At 41.5% G+C, this 11,449-nt stretch overlaps 1 protein-coding gene across 1 annotated transcript in view; it reads right to left on the bottom strand.

The window, feature by feature from the left end:
• Positions 1-10,992: 10,992 nt before the first annotated feature.
• IAA33 (indole-3-acetic acid inducible 33) overlaps positions 10,993-11,449 on the bottom strand; it is a 40,782-nt gene continuing 40,325 nt past the window's right edge. Inside the window, exons 3-4 of the mRNA XM_087393952.1 lie at positions 11,304-11,342; positions 10,993-11,205 (exon numbers count right to left, since the gene is read on the bottom strand). Of these exons, the coding sequence (XP_087250078.1) occupies positions 11,332-11,342 (11 nt within the window). The 3' untranslated portion in view covers positions 10,993-11,205; positions 11,304-11,331. The remainder of the gene's footprint in view (positions 11,206-11,303; positions 11,343-11,449) is intronic.

The following is an 11,449-nucleotide window of genomic DNA, read 5'->3' as shown; positions in this document are numbered from 1 at the left end:
CACCCCAACATTCGGTGGTGGTGAAGGCGGTTTTATGTTGATCTTGCGGTGCGATCAACACTTGGTTGTAACCTGAAAATCCGTCTAGGAAGCTATACGCTTCCTTTCTGGCTACCCTTTCTAGAACATGTTCCGTGAATGGCAAGGGGTAGTGGGCATGTCTAGTGTCAGCATTAACCTTTTTCAAATCCACGCATACTCAAATTTCCCATTTTTCTTTAGGACTATTATGATGGGTGATACTCAATCCATATGCTCAATCTCATAGATGAATCCCACATCTATGAGCTTCTAGATTTCTTCCCTCACTATGAGTGCGTATTTAGGATTCATAGGGTAGGGGTGTTGACATACCGGCCTAGCATCATCTAGCATGGGGATTGTGTGTTGCACTACTGTAGCAGGATCTCCCTTCATGTCGATGTACTTCCAGGCCATGCACTCCTTGTACTCTTGTAAGAGAGCTATTAAGGCATTCTCCCCATTGGGGGTGAGATCATTGATGATGAATATGGGTTGGGGGCTATATTGGCTAAGATGTGCATCCAATCCTGTGAGAATTGTGGCTCGGGGAGAGGTGCATATACTAGAAGTCATTAGACTCCTTCTCATCCTCTTCCTTGTCACAGGGCTTTACGGAGGTGGTTCGGGTGGCGGTGTCGGATTCTGTGCGACAAAGAGGTGACATGACAATGGGTGGGCCTTGTAGGTGTGCAAGTCCACTCTCATGGTTTGCTCCTTGTGTTGCAAGTAGATGTTATCATTATGCTAGTCATGCACGAGTCCGGACATTCGCAAGAAGGGCCTGCCTAGGATAGCTTCATATTCTGGTTGTCGAGTGAAGTCCATGACTATGAACTTGACGGGGTACCTGAATCCAAATACCTTAATGTTTATGCGAGTAAGCACTCCTAGGGGCTCAGCAGTTCCCCCATCGGCTAGCTTTACTACTAGATGGGTCTACTTGAGTGTGGGTTTTCCCCATTTCACCCAGCATTCCTTGGTGCAGATACTCACTCCCGCTCCCCCATCTAGGATGGCTTCAACCTTCTGGATTTGATAGACTATGGGGATAGTAGCATTTGTGTCATCACCCTCAAAGTACTGGCCTAGCTTGTTGATGGGAACCTTAGGTAGGTTTTGCCCCTTTTCTGGCATCAATTGGTTGGGCTTAGGGCTAGTAGGGACTGAGGGTAAGGACGGTCTGTTCATCCAATTGGATAGATCATGCCATAGAATGGGATTTCCTCTTAGTAGGGAATCGATCAACATTTTTACCTTTGTTGATAGGAAGTCAGCTAACCCAGCACTATTGTAGGGTTCTTGTGAAGTCTCTTCTTCCATGGACAACATGTCCTCGAATCCATACAAGTCTCCTTCCTCCTGGAGGTTTTGCAACACTGGGTCTTCCTGGAACATCTTCTGCATCAGATTCGAAGCTTCTGAGTGCTCAAAGCTCAGGTGTTCCTCTTCCTCCACCCTTTCCAGCACCTTGAGTAATTTCGCACCTCAGTGGCCCATCAGGTGGGCTGGATGAATAGTATTTGACCCTCTACTGGCCTTTAGTATAGATGCTCGAACTTCTCCTGGCAGTCCCGTACCAAGTTTTGGGCATCTTTTATGTATTGCTTTTCTAGGACTGGGTCAGGATAGGTCTCCTTATAGGAGGGCGATGGTGCTAGGCCTTGAGCCCGCACTGGATTGTTTACCTCTGGACTCGAAGGCACTTCAGGGTCACCCTGGGTGGAAGCTTGTTTAGAAGCAGAGGAGGTGGTGAGAGTAGCTGTTTGCTCATCTAAATAGTCCTAGATAAGCACCTGGTCAGAGCCGTCACCTACTCAAATGGCCTTCTTGGACTGGGTTAGGGGATGTGGGGGAATCTTGGGGCTAGGCCCCACAATAAAGGCCTTTCTCAATGTCTCCCAGTTGTTCTTCCCTTCTGGGGTGAGAGCTCTATACCATTAGCCTACCTTGCCATCCAAGCTGAGACAAAATGCATTGGCCATCTCCAGGTCTCTGGGAGTGCCAAAAGCTTTGCAAATTTGTTCAAATCGCTCCATGTGGGACATCGGGTCTCCCTCTCCAAGGAACTTGGTCATTAACTTGGAGATTGCTATGGGTTTGCTCCACGAGGGATTTGCTATCCCTGCAGGAAACACTGGGGTGGGTGGAGGTGGTGTGGCCCCCCTTCTTAGGGCATCTACCAAGATGTGCATTGCCTCATCAATTAACACTGTTTGAGCGGCTAGCAGAGATGGTGTTACTGTGGGCCTTAAGCCTGGCCTAGGTGGTGGTATCCACGTAGTTTTTGGTATCGGCATTGGAATGGATGTGCCAAGGCTTGCATTCATCGGTGCAACAGGTATAGATGAGAAGGGATGTAATCTTGAAGGAGGTGGGTCCTAGGGCATGGGAACGTTAGTTCCATGCAATGGGCGATAAGCTTGGTGGCACTTGGACTATTGGGGGTTCATAAGGTGTTCCACCTTGGAAGTTCCTAGCATCCCCTCAGTTGGGGTCTTGCCTTCGGAATTCCCTCATCCATGGATCCTCATCATCCATGTGTTCCCATTGGGAAGGTCTTGCATAGGCGGAGGGTCCTGGATCTGCGAAGGTGATTTTCGTCCTGGTCTGTGGTTTGGGAGCTGGATGTTGCTAACCTTCCCTCCCTGCAGACATGCCAACAAAGGGGCTCTCCATATCTGCTGACTCTCTTTGGCTTAAGCGTTCGAACATGTTGGAGAACGTACCTCTCAGCCTGGATGCAATGGAAGGTGCAGGCGAGTTGGGAGAGGCTACACTTGCGAATGGGGCTTTAGATGCCCTTGGACCCGAGGGGTCTTACATTACTTCTTCCAAGCTTTCTGTCTCGTCGAAGCTAGATAGAGTTTTTGGTCGGACTAATGAGTGGAGTCTAGGGATAGAGCTTCCGGATCCATAGCTAGGGCGGAGGGTAGGCTGAGCATAGCTCGAAGCACTATCTTCTGGCACGGGATCCTTTGGCAAAATTCTTCCGGACCTCAAGTGCATGTGGGAGGCCTCTATAAAGCACACTCAAGCTGAACTGAGGTTTTGGATTAAAAATAAATAAAATTCTTTGTCTACCCCAGAGGTATCGCGACGGTCAGCGGGATAGTTCTATGGCAACGGTTGGAGGGATAGGGTATCACATCGAGCGACGGGATACTAGTATAGCGGCACGTGGCGGCTTAAGCATATCGCAACGATGGCGGCGAAGTAAGAATGACAATGGGCATCGGGATAGATGTATTGCAACGACCGGTGAGATAGATCTTACCACGTGTTTGGCAGGATCACAAGGTGGTAGGATACAGATAGCGCGTCGAGCGGCAGTATAGTTATTGTGATAGGGGTGGGGATCGACAATTGCAACGGGCAACATGATAGGTGTGACGCAATGATCGACAGAGTAAGCGTATCGCGACGGGCGGCATAATAAAATAGCACTGATCGGTGGAATGAAAATAGCGATGGGTGGTGTGATAGGCATGATGCGATGATCGGCAGAGTAAGCGTATCGCGAGATGGGCGACGGAATGAAAATAGCGACGGTCAGTGTGATAGCTGTAATGTGATGATCGGAGGGATATGGATATGACCACGGGCATGGGGGTGGGTTCACCACACCGGCGGCGAAGTAACAGGATAGCAACGGTTGATGGGATATCTCTAAAGCCACGGGTCAACGATTGTTAGGTCGGCGAGATAGTAACTTTGACACACATTTAATTGGGGCGGTGGGTTACAAAAGTTAGGTCGGCGAGATAGCTTTATGGCATCGGGTCAACGGGGTTTGGCCGATGGGATATGGCTAATGCACCGGTCGACAGGATAATCCTATGGCGTCGACTCGGTGGGATAGTGAAACACAGTGTCATTTATTGATTTTTAAGGATTTTTTAAATGTTTTGAGTTTCTGTCCTGGATTTATTATGCTAGGGGGTTGCTACACTACCTAGTTCACCTAAAAACTTAAAGAAAAAACACTTTTTGCAAGCAAAAATGTAAAATTTCATGAGGGGTGAGTTCTAGAACACAAAACAACTTCAAAATTTGGCAAGAATCAACATTTTTGTTGTTTTTTGATGTGTTTGGACCTCACACACTCCTTAATCACACACACTAAGTTCCTATCAACTCATAACACTTAAAAGCATAAAAAACAAGCTTCAAATGCTCCAAAATGACTTTCCATCAAGCAAAAACAGTTTTCCTACTTTTTCGTCCACACTCACTTCCTCCATACCTTTTCTCCTCGACAGCGGCACTAAAAATGTGGTGGGTCTCGGCGGTGACTCACATGTTGTGGGGATGTTGAAGAGATGCCTCTACTCCAAGCTACTCCTTGTGAGAGCAATGCAAGGCACGAGTCATCCGCAAGTGTCACTCAAGCAGCCTCCGAATTGTTGCAATATGTGTTTCCACGCGAGAAAGAGGGAAGGGGAAGAGGGGAGAGGAGGGGGAGAAGGGAAGGAGAAGGAGAAGGGAAGAGGAGAGTGAAGGGGGATGGAGTGGAAAACACAAGGGAACTACAATGGACACAAGAGAACACCCAAAACACTCTCTTGGAAGAGAAGAGGGAGCTTGTATTCAAACTTGTGCAAACAACAATGAAGACCAAAGTCAACCCTTTGGCCTTTTATACAAGTCACCTTTTGAAGGGAGGGCCAACCGTTTTCCTTTTAGCACTCTCCTTCTCTTTTACAACCAAAGGCTCTTGGGCCCGTAGGGTGCCAAGGCATATTGCTATTCTTTGCATCTCTCCCTACTAGTGGAAATAGCACTTGTGTTAACCATATTAAAGCGCCTGGGACAACAAGCCTGGCACGTTTCATGGACGTAGACCTGAAATGTGCACGTTGCTTGTAGTCTTTAGTCTCGGGTGTTAGTTGGAACATACAATCTGTGCACGTTTCCTGGAGTCTTTGGCTTTTGGATATATGGGGATCAAACTCCTTGAGTTTGAGCTGTACTCCTTCCATGTGCACGTTGCCTGCAATCTTTGGCCTTGGGGTATTTGGGGATCAAACTCCCTGAGCTTGTTCGTTGAAGTAGATCGTGAAGCCTAATCACCTCTAATCACTGATTACCTTGCATTCGGTGATTCTACTATGTGGATGTTAACATAACATTATAGCCACAATTTAAGAGCAATTCCATTCCTTGGACAGTGCAAAACTTACTTTCGACGTCTTCATAATGGGTTGATGCATGAACATGTGCATATCCTGGTTTAACCATGTACTCTTAGAAACACAAAGTACAAGTGCTTGCATGCCAAATAGGGTTTTTGCTTTGTCAATCTTCCTTGAAAATCAAAACATGTGCATGATGGCGTCTCACAAATTGCAACATCATAATGCGCTCAGCATTCACCTTTACAATCTTTTCCTCAAGCATAAATTCATCCATATCTAAAGCTCGGTTAATCCTTTGTTCTGCTTCCTTGGATATTGTTGACCTATAATTATGAGTCTGCTTGCACACAATTCACTTCTTTACACAAACGTAGGATTTGCATGGAGTCCATCTTTTTGGAGTTTGCTTGCCATGACAGATGCATCTTTCCAATAACTACATGGGTTCTATTCTGAGTTTCGGAGGCTTGGGAAGGAGTTTCCCTCCAAAGCTTCATTAAACTAATGAGAAGGCATGCTCTCTTTCAATGTATTTAGCCTATCTTCCAACAAGAGGGTGAAGAGTAAGAGGTCTCTTTAGACAAACCATCTAAATTGGCCCAATGCATGTCATTCAAGTCCACTCCGAGAATTGAAGGTTTCATGCACTTTGGCACTATTCATTTCATGTCACACATCACTGGTACTAGCACAAATTTTAAGCCTAAGAAGTTAGAACCTATCACCCCACCACCCCAATCACCTTCTCTCTCAAGACATTACACCTTGAGTGCCTTTGCCACCACATGAGAATGAGGAGCCATCCTTTTCATGATCCAGTATAGTACTAATTTAGTACTCATTTAGTATCGACCAATTTGCTTTGGAAAGAGAAGCTTGCTTCCCTAGAGGCCCCCTGCATAGCTTCATTCACTAAAGATTGCATGTGACTGTTCATTTTGCATTTAACGTCACTTGCATACTACAACAAATCCATCTCGAGAAGGTACTACCTCACTAGTCACATCGGTATTTTCCATAACGAATCCATCTCAGGTGCCTTTCCCACTATCAAAATGAGGAGCAATCCTTTTCATGATCCTATATATAAATTTCTACTCCTATATTAGTACTGATTTAGTATGGAATTAGTATTGATTTAGGACTAATATATTAGTGCTGATATAGTATTGTTTAGTATTGATATATTAGTATTGATTTAGTATGAAATTAGTATTGATTTAGTATTAATATATTAGTACTGATTTAGTATGGAATCAGTATTGATTTAGTACTAATACATTAGTGCTGATACATTATTTAGTACTAATTTAATATTAATATATTAGTACTAATGTACTAGTACTAAATTTATTAGTACTAATATATTATTAATAATAATATAATAGCAATATATTAGTATTAATATATTAGTGCTAATATATTAGTGCTGATATATTACTACTAATATAGTACTAATATATTAATACAATAGCAACACTAATATGGATTTAGTATTGATTTAGTACTAATTTCCTAACAAGTGGTTACTGTTTTAGTAGGCTTTCCATACTTGATGAATTTACTAACTACCGTAATGGTTCCTCTTTGCACCTTTGAAAACAATCAGTTGTTTTGTAGAACTCCCCTCCTTTACTCTCTCTATTTTTTGGTTTCTTCAATCCATGACAGCAAGGTTATTTTGTGTTCTATTTAACAACACGTAGAAACACATGTAGATGACATGTATATAAGAAAATTCCAAATGAACAAGCATATCTATAGAGGTATGAACGATATATATATATATATATATATATATATATATATATATATATATATTTGTAGGGAAAAAAAATATTGTACATACCTCAGATTCTCATGGAATTCTCCACAAAAGCTGTCATAAAGAAAGCACCATGGCATCTAGATAAGATAAATAACAAAGTAATAGATAATAGTCACTCCTCTTTAACCTTGGAGGAGTCGGGGAACTTGAGACTGTTAGCAGCTTCAGCTTCAACTTCCTTAGTAGCCAAGTGTTCTTTGGCAAGTGGGATATATCCTTTGGAAACATGTTTAGTAGCTTCAACTTCCTTAGTAGCCGAGTGTTCTTTGGCAAGTGGGATATATCCTTTGGAACCTTGAGACTCTTAATAGCTTCAGCTTTAACTTCCTTAGTAGCCGAGTGTTCTTTGGCAAGTGGGATATATCCTTTGGAAACATGTTTAGTAGGTCCTTTAGCAGCAACAATATTAGATGGTCCTTTTCCAAAGACATATATAGGCCTTTTGACCTCAATACTATTGACAACCAAAATGCCAAGTAATAGAGAGAGTTGCCCCCTCAAGAAGTGGCGGGTCTCTTGGGGAACATCATAGGTCCAAGGGCATGTGGCGACCCTCGACTTGATAGTATGACTTGCATACGATGTATACTCGACTGAACAAACCTTTTGCTTTAAATGTGTTGAGCTTCCTCTACAAAGTATCTCAATTTAATGTCACATCTATAGAGGAGTATTAGGTTGTTCTCTAAGTACAATGTTCTCCTCTTAACACTTTTTGATTCTTTTGGCTTGGGCAAGGCTCACATTCTTATACTTTTCAACGAGGTCTAAAAATGCTCTACCCAGCCTTGATCCAAGGCATGCAAGTCATCCATTTTTTTCCCCATCCTTGAGGTTACAACAATTGCACATCTAGCTTGGGTATTGTACTTTTTCCTTGAGTAGGCAAAACACCACATTATTGCATCTAGTGAAGCTTCCTTGTGTTGATTTTCTGGGTTGTCATTGAATTTCACTACTTATTGAGGGCCCAATCTAATGCTTCCCTTTAGAATAGTCATATTTGTTGCTCATTGGCACCCTTCCTCATATTTGTTGATTTTCTGGGTTGTCATTGAATTTCACTACTTATTGAGGGCCCAATCTAATGCTTCCCTTTAGAATAGTCATATTTGTTGCTCATTTGTGTTGATTTTCTGGGTTGTCATTGAATTTCACTACTTATTGAGGGCCCAATCTAATGCTTCCCTTTAGAATAGTCATATTTGTTGCTCATTGGCCCTTAGGGGATGACTAAAATAACAATTAAAAAATATGTAGCAATTTTAGTTAATGTGTCAACCGAGTTTGTTGTTCCTTTATCTTTGATTGTTTCAGAAAACAATTGAAGGAACAATGTCATAGCAAGATAGATAGAACATGACATGCAATTTTTTTAAAACTTATGTGCGTGCTGCATAGGCATTCATGGATGTGCGAGACTCAACATTTGCAGGTACTTTGACGCATCAATGGGATTCTTTGGTGGTTCTTGCACACGGTTCATATCTTCACTTTCGCCTTCAAACCACCCATCCAATCTCAGCAAGCTTGACCATTTAACCAATCTTTGATCTGACTTGATGCATGAGAACTCCCAATTGTACAATCCCCAATCTTGCATTCTTATACCCAAAATTCACCATGAAATATCACAAAAGTCAGAGTACAACACTGTTAGCAGTCCCAAATAAACCAGGGTGCTAAAACCAGTTACAATTTTATATCATAGTAAACATGAACCAACCAAAGAAAAGTGGGTTGACTAAATGTTCTAGCAAAGAGCTATAGCTACTACACAGTTTTCCAGGTCTGTTCAAGCAATGAGCTTCATATTTCATATCCTAGCTCATACTATGTACTATGGGTAGGGGTAGAGTTCTCTTACACATCAATTTCTAATACTAATTCAGATGATCGTCACTCATACACTCTAACCAGATTAAACATTGCCACAATAGCTATATCAGTAATCACAGATAAGACACATTGACAACCCAAATATACACATATAATCTGTTAGGACTTTGTAAGTCAAATAAAGACATGTCATGATAGTATACCACTAGAAACAGGCTTGACAACTTTCCATGTCCAGTTATATATCTCACACATTACAGTAAATACAGTTTGCCAGCTTTGCGCTTCTTTAAATTCATCAAGAACGTTTCACACTATCTAAGCCTTATTCTGAACTAGTGTCAGTGTGTGTGTACAAATTTTTAGAATTGCCACCTTCGTATGCTGAGAACCAGGATTAGACCCCAAAAAATTATGTCAGCTTCTTGAGCTTTTGTTATCTCCACAAATTTTGAGAAGCACTACCTTTGCAAGCTGAGCACCAGGATTTGAGACCAGAACCCAAAACAAGATCCTTTTTGAGACCTAATGCTTTCATGCTCCTGCATCAGATAAGATTTGCAGACTAGTATGGAGACTGCACGATTTGTATGTTAGCTCTATGAAATTTGCAGGAATTAAATGATGATGATAAAAATAAAGGTCATCACAGATAAAAATGAGTTCCTCAAGCCGTGAAGTAGTTCCTAAGAGAGAACTCAAAAACACTGTCCATTGCTAATCATAACAAAGAAATCACTGATCGAGCAAGACAACACATTCCCTCAAACACTTCAAGATCCTAGTCCACATTGATTTCATTGAAAAAAAATAAGCTATTACTTATAAAAAACAGCAAGACACACGAAATTGAAAACCAAGCTGAGATCCAAATTGTAGTGTCAAAGGTGGCTTGTAAAGATGCTAAACCACAATACCAATGAGTACTGCAAACCTCAATAGTGGAATTTAGACAAAAACTTGGATAGTCTTACTCCCCTTTCATTACTAGACCACAAAGTTTGAACAAAATAGATATTTTGTGCTTCCTGGTTATCACATTCCAAGAGGAACTAGAGTTAATGCTTACACCTAGTGGGAGGACCTGAAAACTCCTTAGACACACGAAGCGAACAAAGCTCATTATGCAAAAAACTCTGGGGACATGCCTGCACAAAATCTAGAAGAACCTAGAGCATTACTTACAACCTTGTCCAATAAGCCCTGGTAGTTTAGAGTTTTATATCAAACAACAAATCATGATGAGCTGTCCATAGGGGAACATTCTCTCCTCAATTTTCAAGGTTTTTAAGAAAGAAAAAAGAAAACCAACAAGTCACATGACCATGCATTGGGGAACGTGCCCTTCTCTGATTTCAAAAAGGTTTAAGGGGAAACTCAACCAAGCGCACCATGTAACTCATACAACACAAAACTATGAGAAAATGGGCATCCAAATTCCCACATTCCTAATTTCTCCAATAGAGACAGATTAGAGCAACAAACAAATCCAATATCAGAACCTAGAGAAATGAAAAAGGAGAGAGAGGGGGGAGAGAGAGACTCCACCGTTGGTATATGGCCCCAAATCTGCGAAAACTTGAGATAAAAGCTTACCAACATCCAATCACTAAGATTTTCCAGAGCCTCCAATTGAAAGCAAAGAGAATGCTGACAATTGACTTTAACATCAATAGTAGAGAATGCCATAACCTCTATTTCTAAAGAGATGAAACCTAGATCAATTAAAGTTTGTTGACTAATTCAGCAGATTCACCATACTACAGTGCTAATGGAAAGCACCCTCACCCAAGAATGGAAGTCGGTCAAAAGTTACATGGATCAATGCAAAGTGTTGGAGCAAGAAAGATCAATCTTTCAGTGCAAAATATTCATATCAACCATAGAACATTCTTCAGATCTAGAGGTGGAGCAAGAGAAAGCTGTCTGCAACTATGCTTTCAATATTAATGCAAAGAAATGAAGTAAATTTACAATAAAGATATAATAAACAGACGGCCCCTTCTACCCAATAAGACCTTTCCCAAGATGCCCCTCCCTTTCCCCTGACAAGTTCTCCAAAAAGAAATGAAAGGACAAAATACCAAGACACATTAAAATCAACTCAATTGGTTGCTATAAAATTTACTTATTCTAGAAGGATGAGCTTCAACATTTGATTTTGGTTATACTTAATAAGGGGGTCCAGGGATCTACAAAATCCTCTACACCCACAAAGTGCCTCTTCATAATATGAAGGCCTTAGTAATGTAGTGTAAGAACGACATACACATTTCAGCATCGCTTGTGTAGATGAATTGATTCACATCATTGAAACATCCATTCCGTAAGAAACACCTTGTAAGGGTTGAGAATAGAAAGCATTTACATTGAGAAGATCTGCAAGATGTAGTAGGAAAGCGTATTAAGGTGTTAGGGCTAATAATACAAAGAAAAACAATCAATCTAAGTAATGACTTGAGATTTATTAGTTTTACCTCTATGACCTGCTGAGATGACACTGCATTAGGAATCACCTGCATCCAAAATTACAAATCGTGGCCAAGAAGTGAAGTAAGAGAAATGTAAGGTCCAAAAGACGGTACTAATTGCATGATAGAATATGACTAATAAAGAGTACAAT

This window comes from Dipteris shenzhenensis, chromosome 2, assembly GCF_047967505.1.
Source record: "Dipteris shenzhenensis isolate YYH24624 ecotype China chromosome 2, Dip_SZ_1.0, whole genome shotgun sequence".
Taxonomy (NCBI): domain Eukaryota; kingdom Viridiplantae; phylum Streptophyta; class Polypodiopsida; order Gleicheniales; family Dipteridaceae; genus Dipteris; species Dipteris shenzhenensis.
The sequence above is the reverse complement of the archived record's forward strand: the minus strand, read 5'-3'. Positions and strand labels throughout refer to the sequence as shown.